This window comes from Scyliorhinus canicula, chromosome 10 (genome assembly GCF_902713615.1).
Source record: "Scyliorhinus canicula chromosome 10, sScyCan1.1, whole genome shotgun sequence".
In the NCBI taxonomy this organism is placed as follows: Eukaryota; Metazoa; Chordata; class Chondrichthyes; order Carcharhiniformes; family Scyliorhinidae; genus Scyliorhinus; species Scyliorhinus canicula.
The window spans coordinates 78566192-78592151 of record NC_052155.1 but is presented as its reverse complement, the minus strand read 5'-3'; the positions used below and the strand labels follow the sequence as shown (position 1 = coordinate 78592151).

The 25960-nt window shown below is 46.4% G+C and overlaps 1 protein-coding gene across 3 annotated transcripts in view; it reads left to right on the top strand.

The window, feature by feature from the left end:
• The window catches only part of thoc1 (THO complex 1), a 74118-nt gene that overhangs the window by 20436 nt on the left and 27722 nt on the right, over positions 1 to 25960 (top strand). For 2 of the 3 annotated variants that reach the window (XM_038809217.1, XM_038809219.1), the window contains exons 6-9: positions 4130 to 4178; positions 10879 to 10974; positions 18590 to 18672; positions 18774 to 18856. In XM_038809217.1, coding sequence (XP_038665145.1) covers positions 4130 to 4178; positions 10879 to 10974; positions 18590 to 18672; positions 18774 to 18856 — 311 coding nt within the window. The remainder of the gene's footprint in view (positions 1 to 4129; positions 4179 to 10878; positions 10975 to 18589; positions 18673 to 18773; positions 18857 to 25960) is intronic. The other variant, XM_038809218.1, reaches the window with a different exon arrangement.

Here is a 25960-nt window from a genome sequence, read left to right as displayed (position 1 = left end):
ACTTTTCTGATCTCCCTGGCTGCCTCCCTCTTTCTGAGCTGCATTCTGCTGGTCTTCTCTCCATATTCATAAATCGCCCTCCTCAGCTGCTCCACCGCCTTCCTTCCCTGTAGTTAACAAGCCAAACTCCGCCTGTGGCCTCCGTCGTTCCCTTAAAAGCCCTGCCTCTGGGGTCTCTGCAAACTCCTGTCGACCTGTCATATTTCCCTGATCAGTCGGTCCGTCTCTGCTCTGTCTGCCTTCTCCCTGTGGGGCCGTATCGAGATCAGCTCCTCTCTAACCACTGCCTTCTGTGCCTCCCAGCCAGACCATTGCAGCCGAGACTTTCCCTGTGTCATTAACTTCCAGATAGTTCTGGATACATTTCCTCACCCACCCACACACATCATGATAGAACAGTACAGCACAGAACAGGCCCTTCGGCCCTCAATGTTGTGCCGAGCAATGATCACCCTACTTAAACCCACGTAACCCATATACCTGTAACCCAACAATCCCCCCATTAACCTTACACTACGGGCAATTTAGCATGGCCAATCCACCTAACCCGCACATCTTTGGACTGTGGGAGGAAACCGGAGCACCCGGAGGAAACCCACGCACACACGGGGAGGACGTGCAGACTCCACACAGACAGTGACCCAGCCGGGAATCGAACCTGGGACCCTGGAGCTGTGAAGCATTGATGCTAACCACCATGCTACCGTGAGGCCTTCATCATCCGCTAAAAGTCCGACATCCAATCTCCAGTGCGAGCATTGACTACCCTCCTTGCTCACCTGGAGGTCATCCCAGTGTGGGGCATGATCAGAGATCGTGATCGCTGAATACTCAGTGTCCACTACTCCTGTCAGTAAAGCCCTGTTCAAGATAAAAAAGTAAATCCCGGAGTACACTTTATGCACATATGAATAGAAGGTGAACTCATTCACTTTCGGCCGCCCAAATCTCCATGGGTCCAACCCCCCCATCTGCTCCATAAACCCCTTTAGCTACTTTGCCATTGCTGGCACCCTGCCTGTCCTTCAGCTCGTGTGCTTCTCCTCCCCTCCGGCTCGGATACACATATGCAAATGCAAGCAATCCCAATCCAGTTGCCCGAAAGAGACACAAAAAAAGAAGAACCAACATCTAAGATTCACACCTCCATCCCCCATCAGTGCAAATGCAAACTTTAACTGACGCAGCTCTGCGGCAGACCCCAAATCAATACAGAAGGCATTACAGATAACGTCCAAAAACAAAACCTTTTTTAACATGAACGCTGCAGCAAAGTTCAAATACCTCAGTCCGCCACCAGCCCTTTCCTCCCAGCAAAGTCCATCGTGTCCTCGGGCAACTCAAGGTAGAAATGTTGCTTGTTAAGTGACCCAAAGACGGGCCGGATACAGCTGTCCAAACTTAATCTTCTTCTTGAAAAGGGTCTACTTTATTTGGTTGAACCCTGCTCATCTCCTGGCTATGTGCGCGCTCAGGTCCTGATATATATGCAGGCTGCTGTTCTCCCACTTACAGCTCCAAGTCTGCCTGGCCCATTGTAAAATACACTCCTTGTCCAGGTACCTGTGAAATCTCACCACCATCCCCCAGTAACTTCTCGAACATGCCTGCTTTGTGTGCCCCTGCATCCGCTCCTTCGGATCTGTCCGGGAGACCAACGATTCTCAAGTTCTGCCAGCGGGATCTATTCTCTTGGTCCACCACCAGGAGCCTTTTCTGTTGGTCTCTCAGCATCCCCACCTCCAACACCACTGCTGTTTGGTGTTCCTCCTGCTCAGTCAGTGCCTTCTCCACTTTCCCGATCTTGAGCATCCAGTCTAAGTTCCAGCCGTGCAATCGATTCCTTAATCGGGTCCAAGCATTCCTGTTTCTGCTTGGCGAAGCCCTCCTGTATGAACTGCATCAGCTGCTCCGTCAACCGCTGGGTCGTCAAGTCAGGAATCCAGTCATCCGCCATGCTTTCTCCCACAGCAGCCTCAGCCCAAGCCTTCTCTGTTTGCCTATTTCTTCCTTTGCGAGCACTCCTGGTCTGCCTCTCCATGCACAGGTATAGGATTCCTCTTCACAGTTGCATCCACCATCAATTTTCCGAATGAAATCCCACCTAACATCGGGGGAAAAGGTCCAAAGGTCCGACCCGAGTGGGAGCCCCCAAATGTGAGACCTACTCCTTCATAGCCGCCACCGAAAGCCCACCATAAACCATCTCTGTTATCTCATTACAAAACTCAACCAGGTTGGTTATGCACACTTTGCCGTTAAGAAATCTGTGAGGGTTTTCTCTCATTGTCCAAGTGGCCATTCGATTTATCCCGACTTATTGTTCCTGAAAGCTTTCCCACTTCCAAGGTTTCTTCATTAAAACATTTTTTCAAAAAAATTGTTCATGGGATGTGGGCACTGTTGGCTGGGCCAGCATTAATTGCCTATTCCTGTGGGCATTAAAGAGTCAACCACATTGCTGTGGCTCTGGAGTCACATGTAGGCCAGACCAGGTAGGGATGACAGATTTTCTTCCCTAATGGACATCAGTGAACCAGATGGGGTTTTAACAACAATTGACAATGAATTCACCAGAAATTCCAGAATTTTACCATCTGCTGTGGTGGGATTCGAACCCAAGTTCTCAGAGAATTACCCTGGGTCTCTGGATTACTCGTCCAGCGAAAACATCACTACACCACTGCCTCCCCTAAACATTCTTATGGCATAAACCTAATGTTGGTCAATTGTTGAATTCACTTATTGGTTTCCATTACTAGTGTGTTTAGTTACATTTTTAATAGTTTTCCAAATATTATTTAAGTGTTTGTGTTCTCAATTTCTCAACTGTTTTAAATTACCAGTGTCAAGTAAATTGCTGTGAGCAAAAAGAAATGGTATTTATTTTTCAAATGTGTTCATGGGATGTCAGCACTGCTGGCATGGCCAACATTAATTGCCCATCTGTAGTTTCCCTTGAGAAGGTGGTGGTTATTGCTTTCTTGAACTGCTGCGGTCAGTATAGTTTACTTACACCTGCAGTGCCTTTTGGTTTAGAGTTCCAGGATTTTGACCAGCACTGATGAAGGAACTGTAATATAGTTCCAAGTCAGGATGGTGTGTGAATTGGAGGAGGCATGGAGGTGATGGTGTTCAGTGCCTGCTGCCTTTGGTCCTTGGTACTAAGGGTCACAAGTGTGGAAGGTGCTGTTAAAGAAGCCTTGCTAAGTTGCTGCAGTGCATCTTGTAGATCATTGGTGCACCGGTGGAATACTATATGAATATTAGCGCAATGCTGCTTTGAATTCTGCTACGGTGCACCAATGGTGGGTGGAGCGCAGTAAAGCGGCTCACTTTGTCCTGAACGATGTCAAGTTAATTGAATGATGTTGAAGCTACACTTGTGCAGACATGTGCAGAGGTTTCCATCACACTCCTGATTTGTGTCTTGTCGATGGTGGGTGGGCTTTGGGGAGTCGGGAGGTGAGTTACTCACTGCAGAATTCCCAGCCTCTGACCTGCTTTTGTATGAACATTATTTATGTGGCTGTCGCAGTTTGGTTTCTGGTGGATCGTGATGGTGGGAAATACAGCAATAAAAATGCTATTGAATGTCATGAGGAGTTGCTTAGAATCTCTCTTGTAGAAGATGGCCATTGATGGCACATGTTTGGTGCAAAAGTAACTGAACCACTTATCAGCCCATTCTTGAATATTGTACATGTCTTCCTGTCCGAAGAATCGCAAATGGAACTGAACAAGGTGCAATCATCAGCACACATTCCCACTTTGACCTGATGGTGGACGGCAGGTCATCGTTGAAGCATGTGTCTTTTACATCCTCAGGATGTCCTGAGGCATTTCAAAACTAATTAATTGCTTTTGAAGTGTTGACACTAAGTAGACACTGTATTTTCTCACAGAGGGTAAAAAGAGGCATTGTCACAGGATACTCTAGATACCTCCCTACTGAAGAGTGACAAATGTAGAGTCCTCGAAAAATATTATACACCTGCATGTTTTGCTCCTTAGAAGACCAAATATATGCTGGACTGGGGGCAATGAAAGTCAGGAGGTTGGACACTTTCAGTGGACTGAGATAAACCTATATACAATGGTCATGGTAACGATTGTGTTTTGCTTTTAGGCAACATTTTACTCTGCTGGCAAAAACTACTTACTAAGAATGTGCAATGGTAAGTGGGTATAAAACAATCAGTCCAGAATTTTGTACGTTATTACAGCAAAATTTATGTACAAATAGGATCCACTCAGCACTGCTCTTCAGGCTTTCTTTAAAGACCCTTTTCTTAAAACACTTGTCCCTGTGCAACGAGGCAGTTTTGATAAATATATCAATCATATATAAACCAAACCTGTTATAAACTAAGTTGCTTAAAACTTCAGACTATTTTGTTTCGGCTATCTCAAGTGAGCGCCAGAATTGTTTTGAAGATCTTTTAGTCTTTTTATAAACCAGCCCGTCTTAAACATTCTCTGGCTTATTTTGGCATTCAGTCATTTCCCTTGGAGTCCAAGAGCTTGTGGAACACAGAGCAGTATTCACCTAGTGAAACTTTGCAGTAGAAGATAATCATAAAAGTCAGTAGTTTTACATTTCTTGAACCATGGAGAGTCACCATCCATTAACCATATAATTGGAATTTCCATAGGATATACGGCACAAGAACAAACCATTCAACCAGCACGGTAGCATAGTGGTTAGCACAGTTGCTTCACAGCTCCAAGGTCCCAGGTTCGATTCCCGGATTGGGTCACTGTCCTTTGTGGAGTCTGCACATCCTCCCCGTGTGTGCGTGGGTTTCCTCCGGGTGTTCCGGTTTCCTCCCAGAGTCCAAAGATGTGCAGGTTAGGTGGATTGGGCATGCTAAATTGCCCTTAGTGTTCAAAAAGGTTGGGTGGGGTTACTGGGTTACGGGGATGGGGTGGAGGTGTGGTCTTGGGTGGGGTGCTCTTTCCATGGGCCGGTGCAGTCTTGAGGGGCTGAGTGGCCTCCTTCTGCACTGTAAATTCTATGAACCCAACCAGTCCATGCCATGCTTATGGTGGACTCAAGCCTCCTCCCATCGTTCCTCATCTAAATCTCCCATGATAAACACCTGTTCCCTTATCTCTTATACACTTGTCTGATTTCCCTTTAAATGCATTTGTACCGTTCGCTTCAACTAATTCCTGTGGCAGCAAGTTCCACATTCTTACCTCATTCTACTGAGTTATTATTAGATTTCTTGGTGACTATTTTATGCCCAAATAAAAACAGAATACTGGAATATAAGACTGTTCTGTAGAAGAGTCACGTGGACTTGAAAAGTTAACTGTGTTTCTCTCTCAACAGATGGTGCCAGACTTGCTGAGTTTATCCAGAATTTTCTATATATTTATGCCCTCTGGTTATGCTCTTTCTCACAAGAGGAAACACTCTGTACCCACTTTATCAAAACCTTTCATAATTTTAAATGCCTCTATACCTATCTATTTCTCAGAGAAAAGAGATGAAGCCTGTTAATCCTTTGTATATTCATGCATTTCTGGTATCATCCGTGTACATTTTCTCTGCACCCTCTCCAGTACCTCTATCCTTTCATAATATGGCAAGAATTTGGCTCAATACCTTAATCCTGCTCCTCTAAATTTTGTAGTTATGGGATAAATGTGAATTGGTTGAGCATACTTAAAGCCAGAAGCTTTCTATTTACTTCACCCATTAGCTTACTTTCTTCATTAATCTCTCCCATGAGCCACTGACTATTTATATGGCCTCCTTTGATTCAGATCAGGTTAACTTTGGCCTCAGCATGATGCATCACAATGTACTCCTAATGGATCCTTTGTGCTCTTTACACAACATGTTACTTTAAAAAAAGAAAAATTTTTATTAAAATTTTTACAAAATATAAACATCTCAACTGTATTAACAAAACAACTGCGGTAACACCCCAAGAACAACACCCACCCATCCTCAAACGCAACTACAAATAAAAGAAAAAACAAAAGAAGACCCACACAACAAAAGGGAAAGAAATTACACCCGCCACATCCCACAAACCCATGTGCACAGTTCTCCCTCCCACCAAACCAGACCCCCCCCCCCCCGGCGGCCTGGCAATCTCCCTCACCTGCATGTACCTAAATATGTTCCCCGGGGGGAGCCCAAACTTCCCCTCTAACTCCCCCAAGCTCGCGAACCTCCCCTCCACAAACGGGTCCCTCAACCTCCTAACCCCTGCCCTGTGCCAGCCCAGAAATGCGCCATCAATGCTCCCTGGGACAAACCAATGGTTCCCCCGTATCGGGGCCTCCATCGAGTCCCCCACTTCTCCCCTCTGCCGTCTCCATTGCCCCAAATTTTGAGGGTAGCCGCCATCACCGGGCTCGTGGTATACCTCATTGGGGGGAGAAGCAACGGCGCCGTTACCAGCGCCTCCAGGCTCGTGCCCACACATGACGCCGCCTCCATCCTCTTCCATGCTGCCCCTTCCTCGTCCATTACCCACTTACGCACCATCGCTGTGTTGGCAGCCCAATAGTACCCACAGAGGTTGGGTAACGCCAGCCCCCCCTATCCCTGCCCCGTTCCAGGAACACTCTTCTCACCCTCGGAGTCCCATGCGGCCACACAAATCCCGTGATACTCCTGTTGACCCTCCTAAAAAAGGCCTTCGGGATAAGGATGGGGTGGCCAGGATCTTTGCCAGCCCTTAGCGTCGGCGTTTAGCAGCGAAATCGGCCTATATGACCCGCACTGCAGAGGGTCCTTGTCTCGCTTCAGGATCAAGGAAATCAGCGCCCGTGACATAGTTGGGGGCAAAGCCCCCCACCCTCCTTTGCCTCGTTAAAGGTCCGGACCAACAGGGGGCCCAATAGGTCCGCATACCTTTTATAAAATTCCGCCGGAAACCCGTCCGGTGCCGGCGCCTTCCCCGACTGCATACTCCCTATCCCTTTGACCACCTCCTCCAGCTCGATCGGCGCCCCCAGTCCCTCCACCTGCTCCTCCTCCACCCTCGGGAATCGCAGCTTGTCCAAGAAGCGCCCCATTCCACCCCCCTCCACCGGGGGTTCCGACCGGTACAGTTCCCCATAGAAGCCCCCTCCGCACCACCTTCCCAGCTTTATCCGTCACTCCCCCAATCTCCCTGGCCGCGTCCCGCTTTCGGAGCTGGTGTGCCAGCATCCTGCTCGCCTTCTCCCCATACTCATACACCGCCCCCTGTGCTTTCCTCCACTGAGCTTCTGCCTTTCTGGTGGTCAATAGGTCGAATCTGGCCTGAAGGATACGCCTCTCCCCCAGCAATCCCTCCTCTGGAGCCTCCGCATATCTCCTATCTCCCCTATCAGTCTCTCCCTCTCCCTCTGCTCCCCCCTCTCCCTATGGGTTCGGATGGAAATCAACTCGCCTCTAATCACCGCCTTCAATGCCTCCCAGACCGTCCCCACTCGGACCTCCCTGTTGTCATTGGCCTCAAGGTACCTCTCGATACACTCCGAACCCTCTCGGCCACCTCCTCGTCTGCCAGCAGCCCCACCTCCAAGCCCCAGAGCGGACGTTGGTCCCTCCCTTCCCCCAGCCCGAGGTCCACCCAGTGCGGGGCATGATCTGAGATGGCAATGGCGGAGTATTCCGCATCCTCCACCCTCGAAACCAACCCCCTGCTCAGGACAAAAAAAATCAATCCTCGAGTGGGCCTTACGTACGTGGGAGAAAAACGAGTACTCCCTGGCCCTTGGCCTCGCAAACCTCCAGGGATCCACCCCCTCCATCTGGTCCATAAATCCCCTCAACACCTTAGCCGCTGCCAGCCTCCTACCCCCGGGACTTGGATCGATCCAATGGGGGACCCAGTACCGTGTTGAAGTCCCCCCCCATGATCAGGCCCCCTACCTCCAGGTCCGGAATGCGGCCCAACATACGGCGCGTAAACCCCGCATCGTCCCAATTTGGGGCGTAAACATTCACCAACACCACCCGTTCCCGCTGCAGCTTACCACTCACCATCACACATCTCCCGCCACTGTCAGCCACCACATTTAACGCCTCAAATTACACCTTCTTCCCCACCAGGATCGTCACCCCCCTAGTCTTCTCATCCAGCCCTGAGTGAAATACTTGGCCCACCCATCCCTTCCTCAGCCGAACCTGGCCCACCACTCCCAGGTGTGTCTCCTGGAGCATGGCCACATCCGCCTTCACCCCCTTCAGGTGCCCAAACACCTGGGCCCGTTTGACCGTCGGTCCATTCAGCCCCCTCACGTTCCAGGTTATCAGCCGGATCAGAGGGCTCCCTGCCCACCTTCCCTGCCGATTAGCCATACCCCATCCCTTGCCCACCACCGCCGCGCCCCCCCCCCCCCCCCCCCCCCCCCCCCCCCAAGGCTAGGACCCCTCCTAGCTGCGCCCCTCCCTCCATGGCACTCCCGTGAGCCAGCTAGCTTCTGCTGACCCCGGCGACTCCCGCCCTACCTCCGACTCCTCCCCACGTGGGACTACCCCATCTCCATCGTGCCCGTCAACGGGTCCCTCCCCCCACGCTCTTGCGCGGGAAAAGAAAACAGCCAGCAAAGACCCGCGCTTCTCAGCCCCGACTCCGCCCCCACCATCTCCCAGCTCCGGAAACCCGCAGAAAGCCCGCGCTTTCGCCCTGCCCGGCCCCGCCTCCTCTAGGGCAACTCCCATTGTCAGTCCCCCCCCACCAGCTCCCCGAACTCCCCATTTACCCCCCTGCCCGAACCCGTCCACCAGACCCCTACAGAAAAACCCATACAGAAAAGACAAATCGACATCACCCCACCCACCCTAAGGCCAACCCACATCTTACATTAAACCAAGCAAATACAAGTACAGTACTATACAGCATCCCCCATCTTAGACCCTCAGTTTGAGTCCAATTTCTCGGCCTGCACAAAGGCCCACGCCTCCACCGGGGACTCAAAATAATGGTGCCGATCCTTATAGATGACCCACAGACGCGCCGGCTGCAACATGCCGAACTTCATATTCCGTCTGTGGAGCACCGCCTTCGTCCGGTTAAACCCGGCCCTCCGCCTCGCCACCTCCGCACTCCAGTCCTGAAAGATCCGCACCTCCGTGTTCTCCTACTTGCTGCTCCGCTCCTTCTTGGCCCACCGGAGCACACACTCACGATCCACGAACCGATGAAACCGCACCAACACCGCCCGCGGCGGCTCGTTCGGCTTGGGCCTCCTAGCCAGAATTCTGTGGGACCCCTCTAACTCCAGGGGCCCCTGGAAGGACCCAGCCCCCATCAGCGAGTTTAACATAACAACCACATAGGCCGCCAGGTCCGAACCCTCCAGCCCCTCCGTGAGGCCCAGGATCCGCAAATTCTTCCTCTTCGACCGGTTGTCCAGCTCCTCGAACCGCTCCTGCCATCTTTTATGGAGCGCCTCGTGCATCTCCACCTTCCCCGCGACGGCCACGGCCTCATCCTCCCTCTCGGAGGCCTGCTTCTGCAGCTTCCGGATCGCAGCCCCCTGGGCTGTCTGGGTCTCCATCAGCTCCCTGGTGGTTACCTTTAACGACTCCAGCAGCTCCACCTTAAGCTCCTGGAAGCAGCGCAGCAGAGTCGCCTGCTGCTCCTGCGCCCACTTCTTCCGGGCCTCCGCCGGCCACCATTTTGTCTTCCTTCCCCCACTTTTTCAGGGGTTCTTTCTCCATTTTTCTCCTTACTCCACTCCTGGTCCGGACCATAGGGGTCGACTCCTGTCCTCTTCCCACATCGGGATTTGCCGATACAGCTCCGTTGGGGGCCCTGAAAAGAGCCCCAAAGTCCGTTTTCAGCGGGAGCTACCGAATTTACGGCTTAGCTCCGCATTGCCGCCACCGGAAGTCCTCAACATGTTACTGTATGAATGTAATTTGGAGTAAGGGTTGTTGGGTCTAGTGTATTTGTGGTAGTTGTTTTTAATGTGATCTTCCCTATTTCAAATGTAATTCCAGTCAGTGAAGTAACCAAAGCAGAAATAAAATCTGCAAAACAGTTAAACTAACCACACAATTATACCCAATGACCTCGGGTGACCGTGCGGAGTTTGAACGTTCTCCCTGTGGGTTTCCACTCGGTGCTCCGGTTTCCTCCCATAGTCTAAAGATGTGCAGGTTAGGTGGATTGGCCATGCTAAATTGCCCCTAAGAGTCCAAAAGTTAGGTGGGGTCATTGGGATAGGGTGGGGGATTGGCCTAGTTAGGGTGCACTTTCGGAGTGTTGGTACAGACTCGGATGGGCTGAATGGCCTCCTTTGTACTGTAGTGATTCTATGAAACTTGATATTTATTAAACAGTTGAAGACAATTTTGGAACATTGATTCGGACACATGAAGAATTGAAGTAAGGTTGCTCAGTTTTGGTTTACTTCTGGGATATGCATCCCAGAATAAAGATTATTTATTCAAGCCAAATATCAAATTCTCAGAAAATTCCGATACTAGAGGTGAAAATATGGTATTTTCAGCCCATTTCATTGCATGTCCTCAAAATTGAGCCTTTTTCTTTGATTTAAATTAATTCTTTAGCCTTATAATGTACATCAGTTTTCTCAAACCGTTCTCCTTTCCTTCGCACACCACCCCTTCCACTCTTCCCACATGTTTTGGGGATTTTCATCAATTGTTATTGAAATGACGGAAGGGCAACCTGCTTCTGAACATTACTGTATGCAGGATATGCAAGGCTATGGTTGTAACTAATCTCGTTCCACTTGATACCTTTCAGTAACACAGTGTTGAACATCTCAGAATATGGAGTTGAGTACGTGGCTTCACACACTTCCTGAATGTTGGACATTAGAGTTCTAACTTGTTTTCCTGTTGTAATGTTCTGTCTATATATTTTTTACTAAATGACAATAATTTTGCAGATCTCCTCCGAAGGCTTTCCAAGTCACAAAACACTGTTTTCTGTGGAAGAATTCAGTTATTCTTGGCCAGATTGTTTCCTTTATCAGAAAAATCAGGTAAGGAATTAGAATGATCGAAAGGAATTTCCATTTCTATTCATGAACCTTTACTGTAGAGACTGTGAGGTAGAATAGATTTTGTAAATTGCCCGTGTCTCTCCACATCTCAGAGAACTTCATATGAGAAGTTTTGGAATTGATGGACATTCATAATTCCAGTTTTTTTGTTTATTGAATTCAAATTTCACCATTTGCCATGGTGGGATTTGAACCCGAGGCCCCAGAGCCTTACCCTGGGTCTCTGGATTACTAATCCAGTGACATACCATTACGCCACTGCCTCCTCTTGATGGACATTCATTATATGTCTCCCAACAATACTTTGAGCATGATCCAGACTTTCTCGGTAGAGGTGGAGTGATGGCACTTGTCTTGACTTTAAGGAAAGCTGCCCACAAAGATCCAGCGATCTCACTGGAGTACATTTCACCTTTTCCAGCATTAATTGCACTTTGATACTAGCTATGAAGGATCTCTGTCATTCAGCAAAAATGATGCCATCAAGCAGGCTCAGCAGCCAATCGTATTGACAAATTCTTGCAGACAGCAAACCAGGAGATCAGGTTTTATGTTCACTTATACCTTTTACAGAAAGCTAAATAAAGACTGAGACATAGTCACGGGATTAAGGTAGAAGCTGAAATATAAATTTCAAAATAAAACGTTACTCTTTTAAATATCAATGTTATTTTTAGAATGGAATGGTGAAATTTGACAACCCATAAGCATAAAACTTTTTGTCAGGGTCAGAGGGGTTGTTCAGAAGTAATTATGACCTGGTAGGAAGTTGAAACCCCAGTTACACCTGATTCAGTAAGGTTTTCCAGAGTTTTTAAAATGAGATGATTAGTGTAGGATGTGGAATCTCAAGTCAAATCAGCAATTTCTAATTGATTTTCATCTGCAAGGATTTCAACTGTGCACTACGTGGAGGAGCGGGAACCACTGACAGCACCTTCTGGATTTCCGTGTTTAACTGCGCATGTGTGGATGCCAGAAATTGCTGTCAGTTTCACAGAATAATGAAGGTGAACACTGATATTCTTAGGATCATTACAACCACAAAATCTGGGCACATGTCTATGCAGTTTTCTCCCCGCTTGCTCTATGTGGTAGTTTATGGCTCAGACTCTTTAATTTTCCAGAGTTTTGTTTGGAACTTTGTTTATAAACAGCGCTCCCCTCTTTAGAACATTTCTCAAGCTTTGTTAAACATTTTGACACCTGATCTAATATCCTTCTGGCTCAGCATATAATTTTCTTCACTACATTTTGAAGCACATTGTGTCTTTTATGATCATAAATATACTTTTAATTGCAAGTGGCTGTCATTAACTAGTGAAAACAGAGTGAAAATGTCTAAAGCTTCTTCATAAACCTTCCCACAGGCAGGTATACATGTACTTTAGCAGCAGGATTAAATAGCATGCTTTTCATTTGTGTCATATTCTATAGTCTTTATAAAGCAACATCATCATTTGATGTAAAGCAAGCAGCAGGGTAGAAGGTTTACAATTCTATTAATGAGGGAAATTATAGAATTGCTGCAGTGCAGAAAGGCCGTTCGGCCCATTGAGTCGGCACCAACCCTGTGAAAGAACAGCCTACATAGGCCCGCTGCACCACCCTAACCCTGCAACCCCATCTAACCCACACATGTATAAAGTGCCTTTTGATGTCCATGGGACATCTTTGACAATGAATTACCTTTGTACAACAATCACATGCTATGCAGGTCAATGTGGCAGCCATTTTATGCACAACCAAACTCTATAAACAGCAGAAAGGAAGTTTATAGATTTAGTGGTGAGGGAGCATTGTTGGCCAGGGTCAAGAGCAGTGCAATTTTTTGCAAGCAGCCTTTCATTTTTATATGTCATCCAAAAGTTGGCTTCTCAGCAATGCAGTCTCTTTAGTTGATACTGAAGTGTCAGACAGATGCACCCATCCATCTCGGGGGAACGATGGACTGTGTCCAGGGTGTATGGCACTTCTGGATTGAACATCGTCTGTTGTGGCTATGGAGGTTGTTTCGTGAGTGGCAATCCCTTCCACAGCTGGCATAGATGAATAACATTGGCCCAAGATCGATTGATGTTTTGCTTTCTTCCGCTAGGCTTTTCAGCCATCTGGTTGTTTCTTTTGTCCTCTGCTTTTTTCATGTCCTTCTCTCCAGGCCTTCCTTCAGTAAGGACTTGGCATGCATCAACTCCAATTCTGGTCAACCTGAGGTCTCGCTTGCAGACAATTGTTTTGCAGATTTGGGTGACCTGTTGGTATCATGCTGATAGCAAGCTTACCATAGAGCATATCTTTAGGGATGCGGCTGCCATCTATTTGACTCTCTTAAGTCAGCCATTAGAGTCACTGAGGACTCAAGAGGGCAAACATGTTGAGGATCCCTCTATGCTGGTGTTCTTCCAGATTCGACACACTGTCCTCCCAGGAGGTGCCCAATATTTGTCTGAGGCAAAGGAGCTGAAGCTGTTCAGCCGCTTTTCTTGGCTTGCATAAGTTGTCCATGCCTCACTACTGTAAAAGAGGGTGCAGAAAACACAAGCCTTATATATGCAGAGCTTTACATACAGTTAGTTTGCTATTGGTCTGCACTGTGACTTAGTGTTGAGGGATGTACACCTGGCGATGATGAGATCTAGCTGATGCTAGTAGCGTGACCTCAGCAGTCTCCGGGACACCTTGTGTGCATGATTTGGTTTGGAAGTAGCTGTATATCGCAGAGTCCATGGTAACAGCAAAGTTTCAGCAATCCCTGTCCATTTCTGTTCATCTTGCCAATTTGCTGGGGCCCTCTGCGCATTGCCTAACTTATGTAGATGGTACCCATCCTTAAAGTCCCCTCTAAGGCACAAATCCTCCATGCAGGGGATTCTGCAGATGGCAACATCATGTGTTTCATAGAACGGATCCTTGATATCTGGGGTGGAGGTGAGTGTCAGGCTATAATTGCACATGGGATTAACTGGCCTGTGTTTGTTGACAAGCAAAGAGTAAGAAGTCTTTTTGAGCTTTCTGTGGGGATGGGGGTTCAATCATTGTGAGAACTGTTTTTTTTTAAACCTTGAAATCCACTCCATGCTCACATGTTGCTTCTTGAGCTTTCCCATGCCAGAAGAACATGTAATGTTTTTCTTTAAGGGATCCAGTCCGAGCAAGCCCGGTTTCTTGCAACACGGCAATGTCCATGATGAGCTTTAGAAGTTCTTTGGCAATCACAGCTGTTTTGCATGCATTATCAACTTGCAGAAGGTCGTCAGTAAAGCCAAGCATAGTCCTTCTGTTCCTGTTTGCGATGCAAAAGACTGCTGTCGTCTTATTGAGGTTGCTGTGCCTATACTTGCAGTCAAGAAAATACTCTTTCCAAGCACCCATTGAAACAAACAAACGGTGGTGGGAACAGCACCTAACTGACTGGAAGCTTGAAGCAGGCAACAGCTATCCAAAGAGATGCAAAGATCTCTCCCACTATTGGAAATAAACTGGGGTCCTGCTCTCTGCAAATCAAGCAAGAGCATAGAACCAGTAATTGTTGCTTCCCATGTTGTACCAATATTAAACCATACAATTGGGGTGTCATCTGCAGGCCACAGGCCTGAGCAAATTTTTTTTGAGACTCTGAGTTGCCCAAACATCAGCACCGCCCTCTCAGCATTGCCAGTATTATCCAAAGGAAAGTATGAAACCAGTATTGGTTAGTACCAGCTCTGCTGTAGGAGTTGCCGGAATTGTGGGAGTTGCCAGAGAGCTGCCAAATCTATATAGAATCATAGAAATGTTACAGCACAGGAGGAGGCCATTCTCCTTTTGTTTCTTTGCTGACTCTCTGCAAGAGCAGCTCATTTAGCCATACTCCTCTGCCTCTTCCCCCAAAACCCTGCACATTTTCCTCTCCAGTTAATTATCCAGTTCTCTTTTGAAGACTGATTGAATCTGCCTCCACCACACACTCAGGCAGCTCTTTCCAGAGTACTACCACTCGCTGTGCAAAGAAAGCTTTTGTTTCTGTCACCGTTGCTTCTATTGCTGACCACCGTAAATTGGTGTTTTCTGGTTGTCGAATCTTCCAACAACAGGAGCAGTTTCTCCCTGTCTACTCTGACCAAACACCTCGTAATTTTGAACACCTCTATTAAATCTCCTTTTAATATTATCTTCTCCAAGGAGAACAACATCTTTTTTTTCTGTTCCCACTCTAAAGCCTTTACATCCTTTCTAAAGTGTGGTGCCCTGAACTGGACAAAGTACTCTAGTTGAGGCCAAACCAGTGTTATACATTGCTATACATATGCTTCATAACATGAGCCCTCTAACTTAAGAGGTCGGGGGTGCCACCAACTGATCCAAGCTAAAAAATTTTAATGGAACCGAGGGAGAGAAAATAATAATTCACCTTCTTTAATTTCTGCAGCCATCATTCTTATTTATCCAATTAGTTTCTGTTTAGAACAAGAGGATTTTTCATTATACGGGATGTGGACATAGCTGGCTAGGCCAGCATTTGTTGCCCATCCCGAATTGCCCTTGAGAAGGTGGTGGCAAGCTGCCTTATTGAACCACTGCAGTCCATGTGGTATAGGTACACACACTATGCTATTAGGGAGAGAGTACCAGTATTTTGACCCAGTGACAGTGATGGAAACGTGATATATTTCCAAGTCAGAATGGTGAGTGACTTGGAGGGAAACGTCCAGGTGGAGGTGTTCCCATGTATCTGTTGCCCTTGTCCTTCTCGATGGTAGTGGTCATGGGTTTGATGCTGCCAAAGGAACCTTGGTGAGTTCCTGCAGTACATCTTGTAGATGGTAACCACTGCTGCTACTGTGCTTTGGGGGTGAGGGAGTGCATGTTTGTGGAAGGGGTGCCAAACAAGCGCCTGCTTTTTCCTGGATGGCGTTGAGCTTCTTGCGTGTTGTTGGAGCTGCACTCATCCAGGCAAGCGGGGAGTATTCCATCACACCTCTGATTTGTGCCTTGCAGGTGGTGGACATGCTTTGGGGAGTCAGGAGGTGATTACTCGCTGTAGGATTCCTAGCCTCCGACCTGTTCTTGTAACCACAGTATTTATATGTTTAGTTCAGTTTATTTTCAGTGTAACCCCAGGATTTTGATAATGGGGGAATTCAGTGATTGAATGTCAAGAGGCAATGGTTTGATTCTCTCTTACTGGAGATGGTCATTGCCTGACACTTGTGTGGCATGGATGTTACTTGCCACTTGTCAGCCCAATCTTGGATTACTGGTGTCATGTGTGGCAATCAAAGTCTCACTATTTTAAATATTAGTGTGACCTCTCTTGCTCTGTGTTTAAACATAGGACATTGCTGTCATGTTAAGTTAGTTCAATTTCCCTCCGTAGTTATCGCGACTCCTGTATGTTTCCAGTAGTTAGCTGTGATTTTCTTCGGCTGGTTTTCATGGCTTTTTCTTTTTTGTCTCTGATTTTTATTTCCTGCTCCCCCTTCTGCAAAATTAGGTTTTAAAATCGTATTTTCTTTCCTTAGCTCTGCTGAGTACGGCTTCTTTGTTATTCGTCATTTTTGTGAACAACATTGATGACTATATGGGGGATGGGATAAGTAAGTTTACGGATGACACAAAGATTGGCCTGGTGGTTGACAGTAGCATTAAGTATCTTGGGTTATGGAATATGTAGATGGGGTGGTCAAATGGGCAGATAAGTGGCAGATGGAATTTAACCCTAGAAAGTGAGGTGATACACTTGAAAGGAGTAATTTGACAAGGAAGTATTCAGTGAACGGCATGACACTGGGAAGTTCCGAGGAACAAAGAGACTGTGGCGTGTTTGTCCACAGATCTCTGAAGGCGGGAGGGCAGGTTAATAGGGTGGTGAAAAAGGCATCTGGGACATTTGAAAATGAAATTAAATGAAAATCGCTTATTGTCACAAGTAGGCTTCAAATGAAGTTACTGTGAAAAGCTCCATGTCACCACATTCCTGCGCCTGTTCGGGGAAGCTGGTATGGGAATTGAACCGTGCTGCTGGCCTGCCTTGGTTTGCTTTAAAAGCCAGCGATTTAGCCCTGTGCTAAACCAGCCCCTGCCTTTATCTATCGAGTACAGTAAGAAGTCTTACAACACCAGGTTAAAGTCCTTCTTCAGGTGAAGAAGGAGCCGTGCTCCGAAAGCTCGTGTTTGAAACAAACCTGTTGGACTTTAACCTGGTGTTGTAAGACTTCTTACTGTGCTCACCCCAGTCCAACGCCGGCATCTCCACATCATATTTATCTATCGAGGCATAGATTACAAAAGCAGAGAGGTCATGTTGAAGTTATATGAAATATTGATGAAGCCCACAGCTGGAGTACTCTGTACAACTCTGGTTGCCACATTGTAGGGAGGATGTGATTGCACTGGAGGTGGTGCAGAGAAGTTCACCAGAACGTTGCCTGGGATCGAAAGCTATGAAGAGAGGTTGGATAGGCTTGGGTTGTTTTCGTTGGAGCAGAGAAGACTGAGGGGGGACCTGATCAAGGTGTACGAGATGATGAGGGGCACGGACAGGGTGGATAGGGAGCAGCTGTTCCCCTTAGTTGAAGAGTAAGTCATGAGGGGATACAAGTTCAAGATGAGGGTCAGAAATTTTGAGGGGTATGTGAGGAAAAACATTTTTACCCAGAGGATGGGAATGGGCTGGAATGCACTGCCTGGGAGGGTGGTAGAGGCAGGTTGCCTCACATTTTCTTTAAAAGTACCTGGATGAGCATTTAGCATGTCGTAACATTCAAAGCTATGGGCCAAATGCTGGCACATGGGATTAGGTAGGTAGGTCAGATGTTTTTCATGTGTTGATGCAGACTTGATGTGCCGAAGGGCCTCTTCTGCATTGTATTTTCTGCGATTCTTTCCTTTTACTTGTTTTTCCACCTAAAAATCTATTTATTTCCCCCCCCCCATCAACCCAAACCTTGGTCTTTCAATATCAGGAATCCGGGTGAGGGAGTAAACAACAGCAAGTTCTTTTGATCTGCGAATGGACGCTAGATTTAGTTGGTGTGATTCTCTCTGCTTCATAAACCCATGTGGGGGACACTCATTGGTTATGTCACTGGATTAGCAATCCAGAGTTCCAGGCTAATGCTCTAGAAACATGGATTCAAATTCCAATGTGGCAGCTGGTGGAATTTAAATTCGATTAAATCTGGATTTAAAGCTAGTCTCAACCATGGTGACCATGAAACCATCAACAATTGTCATTAAAAATCCATCTGGTTAGCTAATGCCCTTTAAGGAAGGAAATCTGCCATTCTACTGGCTTGGCCTGCATGTGACCTCAGATCTACAGCAATGTGGATTAACTGCACTCGGTAATGGCCAAGCAAGCCACTGCGTTCAAGGGCACTAAGGGATGAGCAACAAATGCTGGCCTTGCCAGTGATGCCCACATCCCAGGTAATAATACATTTTTAAAAAGCTTTCTCCCCCAATCCTGGAACTTTATCTGATTCAACTCCAATAATCACCGTGTTAAGGAAAAACATGTCTAGAGCTGTGCCACAAGAAGTAGCCACAATTGTCACAGGTTTAGCATCACTGTCCTAGTTTATTGTTGTAAGTCTGCTTTTTTAAATTTCAGGGCTCAACTTGCAAAGCCAGTTTAACTTGGAAAATGTTACCGTGTTTAACACGAATGAACAGGATAGTACCTTGGGGCTTAAGGTGAGTATTTGTTGGGCGAGAAACTATAATCGAGCTAAATACAATTAAATGTTGTTATATGTTTGTTGTGTGATTATTAATTATGTTTGATATATTTTGAGAATTTGCAGCACACCGAAGATAGAGAAGATGGAATGGAAGTTGAAGAAGGAGAGACGGGTGATGAGGAGCCCACCACAACTTGGTGAAGAACTTTTTATTAACTTTGGAGAACTGCAGAAATGACCCATACTTAGCCTTATCTGGAGCATGTGTGTTTAAATATAATTTGTATGAAATTTGCAATGTAAGCATAGAATTACATAACATTTTTACAGCATAGAAAAAGACCATTTGGCTCGACTGGTCCGTATTGCTGTTAGGGATCCACATTAGACCCTTCCAATCTTCTGTCATTTAACTGCATATTCTTCTATTCGTTTCTCCTAGCTAGCTATGACTTAAAGGCACCTCTGCTATTTAGTTACTCTTCAAGTTCCACATTTAACCAGTGACTGTCTTATATTACAGCTCCTAATTATGGGCTCTCCTACAAGTGGATACATCATCTTTACATTTACCATATCAAATGCCTTAATGATTCTACAGACCTGTATTACGAACCCAGACCAGACCTCAGCAGTGGCTAGGATACTGGCAGAAACCCCAATATTTAATTTTAATTTTGTATGACTGTGAGGAAAGGTTACTTCACTCCAGGAGTGGTTGTATGAAGCAATAGGGATATGGCATATTAAAACAAACTTTATTACTAGCACAGTATTAAAATCTTTAACATCGTACCTGAAAATAACTTACAAATACCCCTTCAACAATGCTATTCAATACAGTAAATACAATACCCTTAATTGCTATCTTTATTACTACTTAAACAACAAGAAAAAACCCAATCTCGGCTCTCAATCCATTTTAAATACCAATGGCACGCTTGACTTCCAGTGGGGCCTTTAGGAAATGGTCGTGCATTAGGTAGCTCCCTCCAGGGTACTTTTTTGTTGTTGCTCTTTTTACATAGTTCCTGGGGTTTTTTTGGTGGTTAATCGCTTCCTGCAAGAAGGTAGAGGGGTCCTAGTGTGGAAATATGCCAAAGAAGACCACAACTAAGAAGTTTGCAGGTGAAGATTCTTCAATCTACTCAGAGGCTTAGCATTGAGTCTCAGCAGGTAAGATGGCGATGGGGCTCCGGCAGTTGCGGTCGTCCTGATCACAGTGTATGTGTTAACTGAGGAATTGGCTATGGAGTTTGAGAAGGACTTTGAAAAAGTTTTTGAGAGGCAGTGGAGAGCGATGTTCGCTATTGAGGAGGCGCTGGGTCCTGTCCGTGAGAGGTTGGAGAGGACTTTGGAAGCTATAAAGGAGCATGGCGAGGTGTTTAAAGGGGCGGAGGAAGGTTTGTTGAGGTACAACGATCGCTTTGCTGGAGGCTGGGATCTCGGTGGTGGTGAGACCTGGAGAATTGGTCGAGGAGACAAAACCTCAGGTATGGTTGCCAGAGGGTGTGGAGGGCCCAAATCCAACTGCGTACCCGTCGCAGATGTTTGGTAAGATGGTTGGGCAAGGTGTACTGGTGTCCCCTCGTGAATTGGATAGGGCCCATCGAACACTCCAGCAGAAGGCTCGGGCGAATTAGCCACCACGAGCGGTGATAGCCAGATTCCACAGCTTCCGGGACAAGGAACGGGTCCTGAAGTGGGCCATGGAGAATCGTGACATGAGATGGGAAGGAAGCCATGTTAGACTATATCAGGATGGTAGTGCGGAGCTGGCGAAACAGTGTTCGGCCAAAGCAGCTTTATACAAGAGAGGATTAACGTTTGGAATGGTGTACTCAGCGAGGCTGCAAGACAAAGGACCATTACTCCAATACTTTGTGTTAAATGGACTCTTGAGTGGACTTGTTATGGTTTCTATGGGAAGGGGTTTGGGGTACTTTTCTATGTATTTGTTATTTCTTTGTTTCTTTTATTGGAAGGGAGTTGTTTTGCAAAAAGTGTATGGTGGGGGTGGGAGGCTGTGTTTTTGTGGTATATTTTTTAAGGCAGGATTTCTCTTTTCCTTGGAAATATATGGCTCCTGGTGGGATCGTACTCTTGGTAGGGTTGTTGAATTTTGTTGTTTTTCAGTTGCCAGGATAAGTAGGGGTATTTCTTTTTGCTTTCTTGGACCTGGGGAAAGGCTACCTCGCTAATATTAAAGTTTCAGCTGCCGAATGTGCAGTGTTAATGTAAGCCTACTTGTGACAATAATAAAGATGGGGGGGATGGGGCAGGTACCGCGACTTGTTAGACTTGTTGTTCAATGAGCCTAGCGTTTTTGTTTGGTTGGGGGTGGTGGGAGACCCTGATTCACTTGATCACCTGGAACATAAGGGAATTGAGAGGCCCAGTAAAAAGGTCAAGAGTTTTCTCCCACCTAAGGAATTTGAGGGCTGGTGTTTTTGCAGGAGACTCGTCTGCGAATGAGGGATCAGACCAAGCTGCAGAAGGGGTGCGTGAGCCAGGTTTTTCATGTAATAATAATCTTTATTATTGTCACAAGTAGGCTTAGGGTTAACCCTAACCCTAATATTAACTCTGCAATTAAGGTACTGAGAAAATCCCCTGCTCGCCACACTCCGGTGCCTGTTTGGGTACTCTGAGGGAGAATTCAGAATGTCCAATTCACCTAACAAGACCATCTTTCGAGGCTTGTGGAAGGAAACGGGAGCACCCGGAGGAAACCCACGCAGACTCGAGAAGAACGTGTAGACTCCGCATAGACAGTTACTCAAGTCGGAATCGAATCTGGGATCCTGAGGCTGTGAAGCAACAATGCTAACCACTGTGCTACTGTGCCGCACATTCGGAGGTCGATGGTAGGACGGGTTGGGGAGGGGGATTTCAATCAACAAATGGTTTTTTTCTGCGGCCAAGGTAGTGGTGGACCCATATGGTACCTATGTGGTGGTTACAGGTTCCTTGGTTGGGTGGTTGGTGGTGTTAGTTAACATATACCGAACTGGGACGACACAGCATTTGATAGGAAGTTGTTGGCTTCCATTCTGGATTTGGAGACGTACCAACTGATTTTTGGGGGTGATGGGTGATTTAAATTGCTTGCCAGATCTGAAGATGGACCATTCTAGGTCAAAATCGTTGTTGCTCTTGGGGGTGGTGAGGACGTTGCAAGCGTTTAAGGGAGAAGGGGCAGATCTATGGAGGTTAATGCACCCAGGGGGTAACAAATTCTCATTCTTCTCCCCAGTACGTAAGGTGTATTCCAGGATTGACATTTTTCTGGTGGGCAGGTCTCTTCTCCCTTAGGTGAAGAAGGCAGAATTTTCAATGGTTGTCATCTTGGATCATGTCCCACATGTGGTGGATTTGGTTTTGGAATGGGGCCCTGTTTAGCGTCCGCGTGGATTTTAGATGTGGGGTTATTGACGGATTTGTGGTTTTGTTGGCGCATGTTCAAAGCTATTGGTGGGTACATGAAATTCAATAGGAATGATTCAATCTCATCCTCCAAGCTTCGGGAGGCATTGAAGGTGGTGATTAGGGGAGAGATTATATTGTACAAGGTGCATATGGACAGGGAGTTGAGGGTGCAACAGCAGAGGTTAGTGGATGAAATCTTTGAGGCGGAGCACAGGCACTTGTACGACCCTACCCCGAGTTCTTGGCGAGCAGGAAAAAACCGCAGACAGTTTTTGGCGGTTTGGGGAAGGCGGTAAGTCAAAGTACAATACTACACAGGAACAGGCCCTTTGGCCCTCCAAGCCTGGGCCGACCATGATACCTGCCAAAACTAAAATCATCTGCACTTACTGAGTCCGTATCCTTCCCTTCCCACCCTATTCATTTTGTCTAGATGTCCCTTAAATGCCTCTATCATACCTGCTCCCACCACCTCCCCAGGCAGCGCCTTCCATATACTTACCACCCTCTGTGTTTAACAAAAAACTTGCTTCGCACATCTGTTCTAAACTTTTCCCCACGCACTTTAAACCTATGTCCCCTAGTACTTGACTCTCCTACCCTAGGAAAGAGCATCTGGCTATCCACTCTGTCCATGCCACTCAGTCCTGTAGACCTCTATAGGGTTGCCTCTCAACCTCCGTTGTTCCAGTGAGAAGACCGAGTTAATCTAACCTCTCCTCATTGCTAATGCCCTCCATACCAGGCAACGTCCGAGTCAACCGCTTCTGTACCCTCTCCAAAGTATTCACATCCTTCTGGTAGTGTGGCGACCAGAATTGTGGACAATATTCCAAATGAGACCTAAGTAGGGTCCTGTACAGCTGCAACATGACTTGCCAATTTTTATATTCAATGCCCCGACCGATGAAGGCCAGTATGCTATATGCCTTCTTGCCCAACTTATCCATTTGCGTTGCCACTTTCAGTGATCCATGGACATGCACGCCGAGATCTCTCTGCCTGTCAGTACTCGCAAGAGTTCGACCATTTATTGTGTGGCATTCAAGGGGGAACTTTTATGAGTATGAGGAGAAGGCGGACCATCTGTTTGCTCATCAGCTGAGGCGGCACGCGGCCTCTCGGGAAATTATTCAGGTTCAGGATTCAAGTGGTAGTTTAGTTTCCGCCCCAGACAAAGTCAATGTGGTATTTTAGGCTTTTTACAAGAATCTTTACAGGTCAGAGCCATCGGTGAGGGGGAGTTGACATGTTGACATATTTAAATGGGTTGGAGTTTGCGGAGGTGAGGTTAAGAGACGAGAGGAGTTGGAGGCCTCATTCGGCACGGAGGAAGTTCTGGCTGGTATTGGGCAGATGCAAACGGGTAAATTGTCTGGCTCTGATGGGTTCCCAGTGGAAATCCTGTAAGAAATTTGCAGATCAGTTGGTTCCGTTGCTGGTAGACATGTTGAATGATTCTCTGTCCCGTGGCCATGTCGACTATACTTTCGCAGGCCTCCATTATGCTGCTGTTGAAAAAGGGTAAAGACCCAAAGGAGTATGGGTTATATAAGTCTATCTTGCTGCCAAATGTGGACACCCAAGATACTGGCTTCGACATTGGTGGTAAGGCTGAGGCCCTGTCTCCCTGAGGTGATTGTGGAGGATCAGACAGGCTTTGTCAAAGGCTGGAAGTTGTCAGCCAATATTCGGATGTTGTTGAATGTGGTCTCTCCCCGTCTGAGGGGTCTGTGCTAAAGGTGATTGTGTCATTAGATACCGAAAAGGCACTGGGGGGGGGGGGGGGGGGGGGGGGGGGGGGGGTGGCTAGGGGGTTACGTATCTCGGGCCGGTGCCACGGCCTCTGATGGCCACGCCACGTTCCTGGTGTCGGCCTCGCCGGGGCTGCAGATGGGAGTGAAGGCAGATATCCTTGCCTTTGCCTCGTTGATTGCCCGGAGGCGGGTTCTGCTGGGGCAGAGTCTTTGTTTCTGCCCATCACCTCTCTGTGGTTGGGTGTAAGGGAATTCTTGTACCTGAATAAAGTCAAGTACACTTGAGGTGGCAGCCATTCATTTTTTTTCTTTTTTTAAATAAATTTAGATTACCCAGTAATTTTTTCCAATTGAGGGGCAATTTAGCGTGGCCAATCCACCTAGCCTGCACATCTTTGGGTTGTGGGGGTGAAGCCCATGCAGACACGGGGAGAATGTGCAAACTCCACACGGACAGCGACCCAGAGCCGGGATCGAGCCTGGGACCTCAGCGCCGTGAGGCAGCGGGGCTAACCCACTGTGCCACCGTGCTGCCCACGCCATTCATGACCTACTTTAAGGAATTAGTCACCGTCAGTTGATGGGGGGGGGGGGGGGATTTGGTGTTGGTTTATTTTGGGTTTTCTTTCGGTTGTCTTTTTTATCTTGGCGGATAGGGTGGGTATGATCGTTTGGGGGTTTCATGTTGGTTCTTGTGTGTCATTTGCTGTGGAATTTTATTGTAAAATTGTGAAATCTTTAATAAAAATATGTATGTTTTATTAATTATTTTATTAGGGCATTTATAATTTTAATAGTTTCACATTTTAAACAACAGAGAGATCCATCACACGCAAAAAACCCAAAGTAACATACCGGACTTAAAATATGTATGTTTTAAATACCAATGGCACAGAGGAATACTTGCTTTACAAAGATATTCTTTGAGAAAGATCACTTGGCACTACTTTGCAGAACAGATCTAACTCCGGTCAGACCCATGCAGAATCTCTGGCTGTATGTCTTCAAAACTTGTTTCAGACAAGTTTGCACTGCTTTAAATTTCTTTAATCTCTTTTAACTAACTTACAATAAGAACAGGACTGTTTCACTGTGCACACAGCTCCAGCCCGATCAGAACTGAAAATGCTCTCTCAAAAAGCCTTTGCTCCACCCAACAATGACATCTTCTCACCAAGCTGAAAACTATTTAATTCCCCAGGGAATCCCCTTAATCAAAACAAAATTGTATTAGCCAAAGCTTTTCTCCGATGGGTAATTGCATCTCTGGCTCCGAAAAGCTTTGTTGTGTTTCAAAACTAGATTATTTTAAAACATGACTTTATCAGTCAAACACACTGTAGCCAGGCTTTTATCCCTTCACAAATACTAATACAATATAGCTGAAATTCCTACATTCATCACATCTGTTTCAGGTCATCCCTCGAACTTTTATTTCTAGTCGATACCCTCAGTTCTGTTATCACCCTTGTAAATGCTCTTTGCGCCTGCTCCAGTTTTCCAACCGTCTTTTTATAATTAAAGTGCACAACACTCAAATGAGGTCAAACCAAGCTTCTGCGTAACCGTAAAATAACTTGTCTTTGTTAAACATTTTAACACTAACAGGCATGCTCCAGAGAAAGCAATTTTTTCCCCTTTATTCAGTCAATCATTTGTAGTGTACAAGCAAACACTGGAATGTATGTGATCCCTCATTTTTTAAAAAATAATTAATTGTATTAACCAACTTCCACTATAATAGATAGAAACTTGAAGTATATTTATATAAGTATTAGGTAGGATATTATTGTCAATGTACCTCCAGGTCAGAAAAATCTGTTGGCATTCAGCAGATTTTCATGATAAGGATGTGATATGTCACATGATGCTGTTTTTTGGGTTATGAAATTATCTTTTAATGTGTAACAATTGTGTAGCTAGGTCTTTATGTATATTGCTTTATACGCTCTTACATTTCATTCTTTAGGTATATATATATTTTTATAAGCCCATCTCAAAATTGGCTGCTAGCTCTCTCAATTGAAGAAAGTGATTGGATTTTTGTTCATTACTTTTCAGGCTTGCATATTCAAAATATTGTTCCACTCTTGTCACTTACAAAACCCAGGTTTA